This window comes from Lemur catta, chromosome 2 (genome assembly GCF_020740605.2).
Source record: "Lemur catta isolate mLemCat1 chromosome 2, mLemCat1.pri, whole genome shotgun sequence".
Taxonomy (NCBI): Eukaryota; Metazoa; Chordata; class Mammalia; order Primates; family Lemuridae; genus Lemur; species Lemur catta.
In genome coordinates, this window is record NC_059129.1 from 138,663,330 (window position 1) to 138,677,099 (window position 13,770).

The 13,770-nt window shown below is 42.6% G+C and overlaps 1 protein-coding gene across 4 annotated transcripts in view; it reads left to right on the forward strand.

Annotated features, from left to right (window-relative positions):
- The window catches only part of ARID1B (AT-rich interaction domain 1B), a 397,799-nt gene that overhangs the window by 366,572 nt on the left and 17,457 nt on the right, over positions 1-13,770 (forward strand). For all 4 annotated transcript variants that reach the window (XM_045544625.1, XM_045544627.1, XM_045544626.1 and 1 more), the window contains 3 exons: positions 5,654-5,863; positions 8,474-8,678; positions 13,543-13,681. In XM_045544625.1, the coding sequence (XP_045400581.1) occupies positions 5,654-5,863; positions 8,474-8,678; positions 13,543-13,681 (554 nt within the window). The remainder of the gene's footprint in view (positions 1-5,653; positions 5,864-8,473; positions 8,679-13,542; positions 13,682-13,770) is intronic.

Consider the following 13,770-nt stretch of genomic DNA (forward strand, 5'->3'; position numbering starts at 1 on the left):
ATAAGTAAATAACTATTACAATCTGAGTATGTTTAGCATAACATCAGCCCTGCTTTGTTTTCAACACATCTGTCTGAAATTAACAAAAAATTGTAGACATGTTAGTGCATGAGAATTTTTAGATTAATAATATTTACCTACATTAGAATCAGTTGAGATAGAAAAATTGTATTCTACACAAGACTGCTGGTAATCTTGAAATTGTGTTGATTTCCATATGATATATAAATAACAAAAATGATAATGTACCTGTTAGGGAAATTTTTTAGCCTCAGTGTTCTTCTGACCACAGAGTTGGGCCTTTATTTTCCTACTAAAGAAATCAATTCTGTGCTATTAAAAAAAAGAGTAATGGTGCTGTAGTAACCTTTATTTTACATTCATATAGGGAATCAAAAGATCTTTAAAAAAAAAACCTTAACATGCAATTACTTGCCAAGAAGGCTTAATTAACACTCTAATTTTTGTAAGACGATGTATTGAACAGCACAGCTCAGGAAAAGCAAGTTGGAGGGAAGACGACTCTAGCTGTGCAGAATCTGGCAATCTAGTCAAAACCCCAAAAGGAGGCTGCTATTAATTATCCATTCACTGGTTTAAACAGATAGAGCTTGAAGGTTTGAAGAGTTGGTTGTTCTAGTAAATGTTTGTAAAATTCACATGGAGCTTTAGGATAACCAGCATTTTCCTTTTCAGAAGAAGAAAGGGCGATATTTGCTCTTACCTTCTCTGTAGATACGTTTCGATTTTACAGCACCCGAGATGAAACATAAAATGCTTCTAGGATGGGTGCAGCACAACTAGCGGGAAGGAGATGCCACTCCCAGATTTTGATGTCTTTGTGTTATCTGCTTTGAGTCTCAGAAGGCAGCCAACAATGTGTGTTTTTCCCCATAGTCAACCCTGGTTTTTTGTTTTGTTTTCTCCCTTTTTTTTAATAGGAAAAGCATTTTTGAACCAGTAATGCTCTCAAGTTTAAACAGGTAGAATTCACATAACTTTTCAAAAGCATTTGTGTGTTGGCTCAGAGGGAGAAGCTCAGAGGTTGAAAATAATAGTCTTTAAAACTTAAGATAATAAGAATAATTTATTAAAAACAAAGACTACTAATAGACCATATTAGATGTTTAAAAACTCTCATCTTGCTAATCTCTGAATTAAAAAGAATTGAGATAGTTACTATATTTTAATTTACTAGTCAGATTACCTCCATCCATTAAATCCCACAGGAAATAAACTCTTACCAAAATCCTACTTTCTACTTAAATGCAAGAAGAAAGCATACTGAATTATAAACTTTATTTTCTGATTATAATACAGTTACACTTGAAATTACATATTAATTTTCCCAAATATTTCCACATACATTCTCTCTTCCTATACCGTGAATTGTTTTAAGAACATGCAGGCAAGCTTCTGGCCTCAGCAGTAGATGGGGATGGGAGAAGCTGTGGTCTGCAGTAGTAGAAGTGTTAGACTTTTGGTCTGTATTGAGCAAACAGCCACTTTTTTGAATGAGATGCTAATTCAAAAAGGGGACCAAAGGAGAGTATGATGAAGAACCTTATATTATCTCTGCTATCAAGTCACTGCAAAATATATACAATTCAGGGATATTTGACTGCTCTGAGATACCACTTCAATTTGTACTTAAAATTGCTCTTAATAGTGTCCCTAATAAAGCCTGTCTAACAGCAGATCTAAAACAGACAAAATGATAAAGATGCTCCATGCTTTGACAGTATAGTACGGACCAACACTGTTTTGTTACAAAACATTCTGAAATAAAAATAAACATTTGTCCATACACATGCACATACACATATTACCAGGCATATGGTAAAGACTTGCTGAAATGTAAATCTGCCTAAAATACTTGAGGAAAATGTACTTATAGGCTTAATTAAAGTATATGCAAGGAAAACATTTGTGGCACCATAATAATGTCTTGCTGTAATTTTTCAGCAATTTCTCTTCCTTTTTCTTGCTTCCATAAAAGTTTCCGAGCAGTAGGATACACTGCTCGTTGTAAAAACGCTGAAGTGCAGTACTAGGTGGTCTTCGTGACCTGGAAGAGATAACCCATCTTTCTGAAGGGCTCATTTGTTTGCCCATCGTCGGGGTGGGGTGTGTAATAAACACCTTCATCCAAAGGGTCCCATCAAGGCCACTGTCTGTGAACAAGGAGGATGAGTTGAGCCTGGTCAGTGATGACAGTGACAACAGGCATGCTCTTTGTTTATGGAGCCTTTTGTTGCTCTGTTCAGACACCCGGGTACTGACTCTGGTAATCCTTTGGCTAGTCAGCAAACCTGGAGGCTGGGGTTGCCTGGGCACGACCCCTTTCTCAGCCTTCAGCCTTACGAGATGGGCCCCACGCTCACTTGGCACTTGCTCAGTGAAGGCCGGTGTATAGGATATTTGAAGCAGCTGTTAATTCTTATTTGCATGCTGCCAGACTTTGCACACCCTTTTTGTCCATTTGAGTGTCACTCAGAGCAGACACCTATCGAGGCCCTCCAGTGTGCAAGGGCCCTGTGCTAAGTGTTGACGATTCAAAATCAGCATGCACCGGGTCTTGTGGAACTTAGCGTCTAGTCAGAAGAGCGGGTGTCAGACAGATAATCACATGCAAACATAGAGTTTTCCACACTGTGTAACAAAGTGCTGCTAAGGAAAAATAAAGCATGTGATAATGGGTTAAGGATCTAGGCCCTGATTTAGATCCAGGAGCAGGCCCCAGGAAGGCCTCTTCAAGGAATCATCACATAACCTGGGGCCCGACCACGTCAGTTCCATGCAGATGTGTCTTCCTACATCATGGTGCCATAGAAATGCCTTTTGGAAGAGCTAAGAATTATGAAAAATAAAACTATCCTATTAAAAACTATTATCTTCATTAAATTTTTCTAATTTTATGATAAGCACAAGTTAATTAAACTTAAGTTCATTTAACAAAGGGGAAAAAAGTTAAAACATATATAGTCAAACTAAGTAAATCATTATCTTAGGCCTGTGTCAGCTTGTAAGAATCCCCTCTCTTCAAAAGTAGGAACATACATTTCCGTGCCCCATTGCTCAGTTCGTAACTATTCATCTAGAACCATTCCCCAGTATGTTTACAGAGGACCAAGCCAGAAATGGCAGGTGGATCTTATATACAGGATATTCGTTGAGCTATTTGGAGTTAAACTGAAGTGATTGCTTTTATTTCTCTTATTCTTAAATTGAATCTCAAACCTCTAACTTCTCCATTTTTTACAAATGAAATACAAGAGGGAAGTTGGTTTTTTTTAAAATGTAGATGATAATGCTTTTTCCACCATGTTCTTATTTCAACTTTTCATTTTTGAAAAACATTGGACCATTTTTTTTTTAGTGTACCTCTCAAAAAGAAATAAAATTCAATACTAAAATTTAGAAACATCCTGATAATAGCTATCCTGTGAGCGATGGCAAAGCTTCTAAGGTGTTGTCAGTATGAGAATCGAATACAAAGTGTGCTAGAGCAATTTGTTTTCCTAGTGAAATATTCCTTGGGTGTAAGAATATGGAAAATAAATTTTAAAAATTTATCATTTGGATGTATAATGTTTTCTATATTCTGAGTATATATATGGATCTATAGAAGATATATAAAAATATGTATGGTTTTAAGCTCTTCGCTAAAGTAATTTTTAAGTGACTTGAAATTTAACCTCAGCATAGAAGTATGTTCGAAAAGATCACATTATTCTTTATCCTACCATTCTATACTTTTTATTTACATGGACTATATCATCCCTTTTTATATATTTGATAAAGACTTTATTCCTTGATAATTCTAAAGCTGAAAGCTTAAAATTTCAGCCTCAATAGCTTTGGAGAATTCCATGTTAGCTAGAGGGAAAGCTGCCGCTTCACAGGCTTTGTGAGTTTCATTCTCAGGTATCCTTTTTCAAGGCTCTACTTTTACTGGAGGGTCAGTTTGTTAAATAAGATAACATCAGCCTTAGTGGTAATTATGTTATTTAACGCCCCCTAAATTTTCAGAAATAGGTTTAAAATTATGTTAAGCTATTTAGGGCCAGGCGCGGTGGCTCACGCCTGTAATCCTAGCACTCTGGGAGGCCGAGGCAGATGGATCCCTCGAGGTCAGGAGTTCGAGACCAGCCTCAGCAAGAGCAAGACCCCGTCTCTACTAAAAAATAGAAAGAAATTATCTGGCCAATTAAAATATATATACAGAAAAAAATTAGGTGTGCATGGTGGCGCATGCCTGTAGTCCCATCTACTGGGGAGGCTGAGGCAGTAGGATCGCTTAAGCCCAGGAGTTTGAGGTTGCTGTGAGCTAGGCTGACGCCACAGCACTCACTCTAGCCCAGGCAACACAGCGAGACTCTGTCTCAAAAAAAAAAAAAAAAAATTATGTTAAGCTATTTAATGGTAGGCTGTCATGAAAAAAAAAAATTATGTTAAGGTAAATAAGAAAAAGAAAAGGAAAAAACTTAAGAGCTCTGTCTGAAATAATGGCTGTGTATTACAAATGGTAACCTAGGTATGTCTGAATAAAGGAAGTAAATCATTGTTCCAAGAAATCTTTATTGAGAACTTAGAAATGTTTTTGCACAATAACCCTGGCAATTGCAAATACTGTAAATGCAGAAATATCATTATAGAGATATAAAAGAAAGGGAAAAAATACAGTTGGCCTGCTTAGAGCTAAAAGTGTTACCTGTCTAGATCCCATAATCCATAGGGTAGGCTTCAGCTATACAGAAACTGCAATTTTAGAAATTTTTGTATCAGGCATAACCTAATATATAAAAAACCGAGAATCTGAGCATTAGTATAAACCACATAAACACATGGCATAAAAAGTAAAGATATATATTTATCCATAGATATGCTGGGGCTATGAAACAGCACATGATTAAAACATGGATCTTATTTCTGCGCTTTATTCTAAAGCAGTAGATTAAGAAATCTGTTAAAATAATTATCTCTTCACCCCTTACCTTGACAGAGAAGTCCCGGCAGTCTTAACTGGGGAACGCTAGTCATGATGAGTAAATGGCAGAGCCTTAGCTGACCATTGCTTGCCAAGCTCGGAGGAGCTTGAGCCGCACACTGGTTCCTGGGACTTGCAGCCTACCCTACAGTTTTCAGCCAACACCATGTGTTTGCTGTTCCTCCATGTAATTTAGAGTTTTAATGAAGACACACATTAGCCATTCTTGTTTGGACAAGGAAAAATGGGAGTCCATTTAGGTTTTTTGGGCTCTGTCATGTAAAATTTTTAATTCACTGTGCTCATTCCATGAGCTAGCACCCTTTTATTTTTAAACATGACATGAGGTGTCATTGGAATTTTGCCTTCTGGGATTCAACGCTTATATCAAAGTAAAACAGGGTTTTTTGGTTTTGGTTTTATTTTTTAAGTGTATGAAAGGGGGAGTTTGGGCCCTTTATTTAAAGTCAAAGTAAATTCCTAATTAAGAAAATGTATAGTTTGTGCCTGAACTAGTAGCCTTCATTCCTAATTGTTGTGTGATAGCAGTAGTTTTTTAATCTCTTTTCTTCTTGTATTTTTTGGCTCACTACTTTTTCTTACCTTCTTCCCTTTCCCTCTGCCCACCCTTGCCCCATCTCCACATGCTCCTTCCGGGCATAGAAGTCCAGCTCATCCACCACCACTGGGGAGAAGATCACAAAGGTGTATGAGCTGGGGAATGAGCCAGAGAGAAAACTCTGGGTCGACCGATACCTTACCTTCATGGAGGAGAGAGGCTCCCCTGTCTCGAGCCTGCCTGCAGTGGGCAAGAAGCCCTTGGACCTGTTCCGACTCTATGTCTGCGTCAAAGAGATTGGAGGTTTGGCACAGGTGAGAGTGAGTGAGTGAATAAGGAGGCATCATAAATAAGATCTTATGGAAGCTTTCTTGGGATATGTGAAAAGGAAAAGCTAAGCTTGTGGGAATGTCCCTTCCTGGGACCATGTCTGTGTGCAGGAACATTGGGGCACCCTGGCCCTGCCACCACCTTGCAGTGTGACCTCATCAGGTCATTTACTGGGGTCTCAGTTTCCTCATCTGTACAGTGAGACAGAGTAGATTTTTCTTCAGTTTCCCTGACAGCTCTAGAATTCTCTGGAAATCTGCCAGGAGTTCACAGTAAATACTCTAGAAATGTTTTACAAATGACTGAATTAATTATACTAGATGTAAGTCAAATTCACTGTTTTCCTCTATCTGGAGCAACATATCAAGGAAATTATAAAACCGTGCACACAATACCTGGACACGTAGGAGAGCCAATGCTATGATTCAGCAGGGCTGGGCCTCAAGGGGGCAGGAGAAACTCCTGGGGCACAGCATGTAAAGAGGTGCTCTGACTGAGTGCCCCCTTGAGTCTCGTACCCGGGCGCCTGCTCTCCTCACCCCGCCCCTTGATCCTTAGTAAGGAGTCTCGTTGGTATGGACGTGTCCTGCCATGGAAATGGGGAAAGGATACTAACGTGTTAGTACCTCACTGCCTTTGTCTTTCTAAATACATAAGTCACCAGGCCCAAAGAATAGAGGAGGAAACTCTGGTGTAACAAAATAAATGCAATGATTTTGTGGTCCAAGGGCCCTCGCAGGTTAGGTGGTGGGGCCAGGTTGGCTTCCAAAACACATAGTCTTTCCATTTACCAGCAGTTCTCGAGCTTAGCGATACATTGGCATCGGCTGAGGAGCTTTTAAAAGCTGTTAGTGCCTGGGCCCCCGCCCCAGATCAATGAAATGACACTGTCTGGGCCCCAGGTGGTCTAATGGGCAGTCAGAATGAGGCACCCTGCATGCATCCAGTGTGGTGGGGGTCACCAGCTATCCAGGGGCGAGCCATATAATCCACAGGTATCCCTGGGGGCCTGCTGTGGTCTTAGTGCTGCAATCAGGGGATACAGGAGGGGCCTTTGATCTTGGCCTTCCCATCCTTAGGCCACCCTTGGCCACCCTTAGGTGCCTGATCCATCCCATCAGGGAACGGAGACCTACGACTGAGCTTGCTTCAGGGCTGTAGATAACCAGATGCCAAACTGTGTGATGGAGACCACGTGTGAGTGGTGGTCGGCAAGAGGAGTGATGGAAATGAGCCTCTCTCCAGCCTGGGTTCCACTAACCTGTCCCCTCTGACCCAGCCTCTTCTGTCATAGATTTTTTAGAATCACCAAAACTGCTTGGACAGTTAGATTTTGCTGCGTATCTACCAACATAGTGTAGATGCTGTCTGGCCACCTCACTGTCTCTGAGTGTAACAGGCCGGGTCTGTGTCGGGATTCTGCTGGCTCGGCTGCTGAGGTTGCTGGAATGGAGCTGGGTGGCATCATCATGTGTGCCCCGTCATGCTCTCTACCCGGTGGGCGCAGATGTGGTTGGGGAGCAGGTGCCGCAACCACACAAAGATCAGCTCAAAGCCTGGCTTCTCAGGGCAGACCTACTGTTTGCAGCCTCGTGCTAAGTGCCAAAAGCAGCGAGCGTTCTGTGATTTGTTCATTGTGAACCATTTAGAACTAAGTAAATGGACATAAAGAGTTTTGTGAGAAAGTTTGAATCCAGAAATTCAATACTTCATTAAGAACCACTGTCCCCTTAGCCCTTACCATGCTGTGCACCCCAGGAGGCATCAAAGGCAAAGCCTCCCCCAAGTTATTTGCAGGTCTTCACATTTCATTCAAGGATTTAACTTGTCATAACCTGTTCCCAGTTGGGACTCAGAAGGTTGAAGTGATGCCTCAAATTTTTATGTAACATTTCAGTATTTCTCTCTCTCTTTTCTCGTTTTGCAACCATGTCATCTATCTCCATCCCCAGTGTGTTTGAGTTGGAACATATCAAGTGAAGGTGTGTGCCCCGCCCCATCACCTGAGCTGGCGGCTTTACAGAGCCCAGCCAGTGGCTAGTGGCATCGCGTTGGGCTTTTAAGTCGGGGTCATTTGGTCAGGGGGCCACACTCGCCTTTGCACGGGGCGCTGCCTTTGCCTGACTGCACAGGCAGTCCCGCCGGGTGTGGGCTTGTGGCTGTTGGAAGGAAATGTGGTTTTTCTTGTCAATGCTCAAACACTTAAATTGTGAAACAGTGCTGTTATATTGCTTTTTAAATTAGTTTTTAGATGCCCTTTTTTCCTTAATTAGAGGTGGGGTGGGCTGAGTGTGATCAGGGTGTGTGTTAGAACTCGCAGGCCCTGAGCGCCCGCCCTGGAGAGCGCAAGGCGTCAGGAGCTGCGGCAGGCAGGAGGACCTCATGAGCAGGGCTTTTTATGTCGCTATCAGCAGGTTCCGTAATGGTTTTATAACTGTAAATGCTGTCTGTGCACTACTGAGTGGGAGTAATGAGCATTAGTTAAAAGAGGCAAATGAAAAAAAGTAAACCAAGACATTAAGTGCTTTTTTTGTCTCCTGGCTTTAAACAAGCCACTTTGCTGCAAACCAGTGATCCTGCCATTTTTTTGCTAGGTTAATAAAAACAAGAAGTGGCGTGAGCTGGCAACCAACCTAAATGTTGGCACTTCAAGTAGTGCAGCAAGCTCCCTGAAAAAGCAGTATATTCAGTACCTGTTTGCCTTTGAGTGCAAGATCGAGCGAGGGGAGGAGCCCCCGCCAGAAGTCTTCAGCACCGGCGACACGAAGAAGCAGCCCAAGCTCCAGCCGCCATCTCCTGGTAAGTGGCAGCGCTGCAGCGTCGGCACCAACAGCCAGGGCCGCGCTGGCAGGTTCTGGGAAGGTCGTTTCCTGGGAAAGCGGAGGGAGAACTTGGATCTTTGAGAGGAAGGGATTTTGCTTTGTTTTGTTTATTTAATTGAACCCTTGTTGACAGTGCTTAAGGGGTGAGAGAATAGAACTTGGGATGTGACCATTTCCAGTCAGCGCTCTGAGGGCACCCACTTTTGCTCTATCTTATTTAGTCAAAACAGGCTTTGGAATTCTGAGCTCTACACCTTTATTCCTTTTACAAGTATTTAAAGAACATTCCACGTATGTCTATACAAAATAAAGATCCCCACTAACCTGCTTTAACACTTTTGCACTTCTGGAAAATGCTGCCCGCAGGTTTAACAGCCAGCTGGAGCCAGCTCTCCCACTGTTGGGGACGCTCACATTTGTACTTTTGCAAAATGAAATTTGGACTTAGTTTTTAATGTCCCATGGCCAGCACGTTCTCGCTTTCAGGGAATGCAGCAGACTGCTGGAAACAGAGTGGTCCAGTCGGTTTGGCCTGGAGGTCAGGAGTCTTAGGAGTTGGAACCAAGGTGCTCCCCTAAATGTGAGGCACCACATTAACAGCAGCTGTCCTCACCCCCCCTCTCCCCACCAGCTGTCAGAGACCCTGCCATTCTTCTCAGCTCTCCTGCTAGCCTTTGTTCTCCCTGTTAGGGTTTCAAATTTGAAATTACTAAATCATACATTCTGATAAATGCAGTGTTAGAGGTGGGTGGGAAGAAACTGGCACCTTAGTTCTTGGCAGTGACCTCAGTCAAGTAAATCCAACCTTCTCTTTTCTGTTTGTGGCTCCTGGTCATTGTGGAGGCCACTTCCAAGCCCAGTGACTTCAGCACTCCGCCGTGCCGCTCCGGATCCCTTCGTGTGAGATGGGGGCCTGCGCCCGCTGCGCCTGTGGCATAGCTTGTCCCAAGCACCGCTGGCAGCCATGTCTCCTGAGCACTTGCAGTGTGCCAGGCACCGTTCTGAGTGCTTATCATGTCAGCTTCACATCAGCCTTGTGATGTGACTTTAAAATCCATGAGGAAACTGAGGCCTGTAGGGTCTAAGTACCTTGCTCAAAGCCACAGAGCTGGGGAGCAGCAGGTCTCATCTGGGTACCTGGCTCTAGGGTATACACCGTACCCACCGGACGCCTCTGCTTGTATTGGAAATACCTTCATAACAGGTGAAATGTTACCACATAGAAGCCAGAGAAAGAAGCCATTTCCCTTTCAGTGAGTTCCTCCAGCTGTCTGGACAGCAAAGCTGATGTCTGAGGTTGCTAATCAAGGAATCTCACATAAATACTTTTTAGGCCCCAAGTGAACTTGTAGTGAATAGACTTAGATTTAGATCTGTAGGTTCTAAGGACAAGTAGAAATCCTAGAAATCCTCCTTTCTAACCCCACCCTTTAAGATTCAAAGCCTTGGCCACTTATAGTGTACCTTAAAAACTGGGAAATCTAATTTTAAAAATCTCACAATATTACATTTAGTTCACAGAGTAAAACAAGCTGCCTATGAACAGCTCTGAAACTATTTTTCCAAAATAAAAACCCAGTGGGGTGTAGGGACCAAAGTGGTGATGTCTGCAAAGATCTAAGGATGTATTTTATTTGCCAGGAAAGAACTCGTGTGCCTGAATGGTCTGCACTTGTGTGTGGAGAATAGCTCTCCCGGCGCGCGGCGGCTGCAGTACAGGAGGCCCTGCTGGGGCGCAGATCCTCCGGAAAGTGGAGGGCCTGTTCTCTTAACAGCTGGCTCTCTCCTTTCCCCTTTTTTTTAAACTGCCATTTTTATGGCAACATTATCATTTTAACTGCACAAAAGAGCTTGGATTGCAGATGCACTTCTGATAATCCATTCTTCTCAGTAGTCCAGATGGAGGCCAGGCCCTGTGACACGGCAGTGGAGGGACAGCCTCCGTCCTGCTCCGCGGAGAGCGGGCTCGGGGTGCCGCACAGCACGAGGGGAGTGGGTGGCCCCGCAGTCAGGAGCCTCTCATTTCGTGCCATCTGTGCATCAGGTGGTCTGAGGCTGGCACTGTCATTAAGAAAAGTGTCTCCGAAACACTTTCCTTGTTAAAGGAGGAGAATAAAATCATTCCCAACTGTCCTCCGTGTCACATGTATTACAAAATTTTTAAAAACTCATTCTCAGCAAATATTTGTGTTCTTTGGAGTCACTTTTTGGCATAGGAACATAATTGTAGTAATTTTTTACCAGCACATTCAGGCAAACTAAACTAAAAGATTTTTAAGAAACATTCTAGATTTTTTTTTCCAATGGTCACTCTGTACCAACTGAAATCCTACATCTATATCATTTGGCTGTATTCTAAGAACATTCTAAATAGTATGCATCTAGCCCAGTATTCGTGTGATGTGACTAATGCGGACCTAAACGCAGTTCGGTCAGCCCCCGTGGCCTCTGGGCCGCACTCGACATTCACCCTGGAGTGGCTGTGTGGCTGTGCGGCCCCTACACTGGACATCGGGCTCCTGTCTTCCGTGACCGGAGCAAGTCAGCAAAGTAAGGCTCCCACGTGAGCCCCAGCCAGGCCATGGGGACCTCATAAAACACCTAGAGAGGGCGGTGGCGGCGTCTGATGAGCCACCCAGGACTCACCTCCCCATGGCCCCTGCAGTCTGTGAGCCCGAGTGGGGAGGGCAGTGGCAGGACAGGCTGGGAGGAGGGGGCACGGGAGACGAAGCCGCATGTTCAATTAGCAAGTCTGTAACCAAAAACCCATCCATCTTTGCTGGCAGGTGGCTGACTGAATTTCTATTATTAGCTGACAGGTGATGTCACAAAACCTGTCATGGATCCAACTAGGGAATCCTTAGTGGAAGATAAATGAGAAAGGGGCTCGGGTTATAAACAATGGTGCCCTCTGGTTGACCTCTAGTCACTGTAGACCTGGGACATACCAGCTCTTCTTGCTTCTCCCCACCCTACTTCCGGCAGCCCCAGAACTAGGGCACCAGGTTCCTGCTGTGTAAATTATCCTCCCAGCTAGGAGCCTGGCCGTGCTGTCTGAAGTGTGTGAATGTACTTAACCTTCAGTGACCTTTCCATTGTTTACTTTAGAGTATACATTTGTAGCTTCTGGCAAAAGGTAGGGGTAGTCTGGAGAGCATGCCAGCCTCCTCTATTAATGGAGTTGTAAGAGGTTGTATTTTATTTTTTGTGTGTGGAAGGAAAGGAAAAAACACTGGCAAGAGAAGATTTTTCCAGTTTTTTTTATTAGCTGTAAATGTGAATACTTGTAAATAAGGCTCATTCTGAAATCACGGCCTTATTAGCGTGTTTCCAAGGAAGCCGTCAGGGCCGGCGTGGAGTCTGCCTGCGTCGAGCACTGCGGGCGGTCGCGTCTGCAGGCTGTCCTTCCACGGCCGTGTGTAAAGACTGCTCAGACTTTTAGTACACGTTAGTAAGCTTTACTTTTAAGATATCTACGTTAAAAGTCAGTCTTCCCGATGTCTCTGAGAAATTCTCCAAGTCGTCAAGTCCAAGGCTCACAGGGTGGGTGTCTGTCACAGAATGCACAGCTCTGCTGGCTGGAGTTCATCCCAGCCAGCCCAGGAGCTGGGCAGGCCTCATCTGGCCGGAAACATCCGTGTCTGGCTGAGGCTTTCTGGGTAGAAGTGACATACTCATTGCGATTTCTGACCCCTTTACTCTGTAATCTCTAGTGATTTAACCTCCTTGGCCTCTCAAGTCAATTGTGAGTAATGGTAATTGTAGAGAGCCTTGGGAACTTGCTAAGAAAAGAAGTCTAACAGTAACATGTGATATGTTATTATTTACAAGCAGCCATAATTCTGCCATCTGTTATAGTTCTGAACGTCTTTACTGTAAACTCCATGAGGGCAAGTGTTTTTGTCTTCCCTGTCGGTTTGGTACACTGGTGTATCCAGGCATAGAGAAGGGCCTAGAATACAGTGGGCATATTATTCATCAATAAGTATTTGTTTAATTAATAAATGAAACCAATATCTCTTGAACATCTAACATGCTAAGGACTGTGATAGTTGATAAAGCAGGGCCCTTGAAATATGTTTTTCCTTCAACATGAGGTTAATTAATTTTTTTAAGAATCCTACTTAAGTTTTCTAAAAAACTGTTCAATTCTGGGCCCTGTTATTATAATGTAATTATAGTTAAAGCCAAATCTCAGAACTCTGATACCAACATTAAGAAACTCTAAGTTGGTATAACTTGTGTTTTTTAATAATAAATCTTTCTAATTTGATAGCTCAAACAATGACTTTTAGCACATTTAGATGCTGAGAGGGTGTTGAAATGACAAAACGCTCACTATTAATTTGTATCATTGCTTTTCTCATCATCTAAGACCCAGAACTAAGTTTTCTAATATTTTTCTAAAGCAGCACCATAGTTCATCAAGTTTGATGTACCAAATTTTTCAACCCATTTTTTTAAATTTACATTTTGATTATCTCTAGAGACAACATTGAAATAAACATTTTTTCTGCCTAAAGCTTTCTTTTTATTAAGTTATTTTCTTGGGATAAATACTCAGGAAACAAGTACCCCATGGAAAGGTATAAATATGTTTAATGGATCACAAATGAAGTAGGTTGCCCAGTAGTTTACTTAAAACACTCTTACTGATTTTCACTCTAAACAATGTAAGAGCAACTAATTTTATTACATCATTATCAACAATGGATATTATTACTATTTCTATTATGATGGTATCTTATGTTAATTTATATATACATAAAAAACTAGCAAAGGTGAGCTTACTTGGTAACCTCTAGTTTTTTCCCGTTTTCTCTTGGTGCTGCTACTATCAGCTAACTCAGGATCCTTGCAAGGCCCACAGACCCCCCAGTCAACTGGCAGCAATTCCATGGCAGAGGTTCCAGGTGATCTGAAGCCACCTACCCCGGCCTCCACCCCTCATGGACAGATGACCCCAATGCAAGGTGGAAGGTATGTTCAAATACAAAATTCATGAAGCATATAAAATCTGATTTGTTTACCTATTAATTTTCTGGAGCAAACTTCAAAGAAAGAAGAAA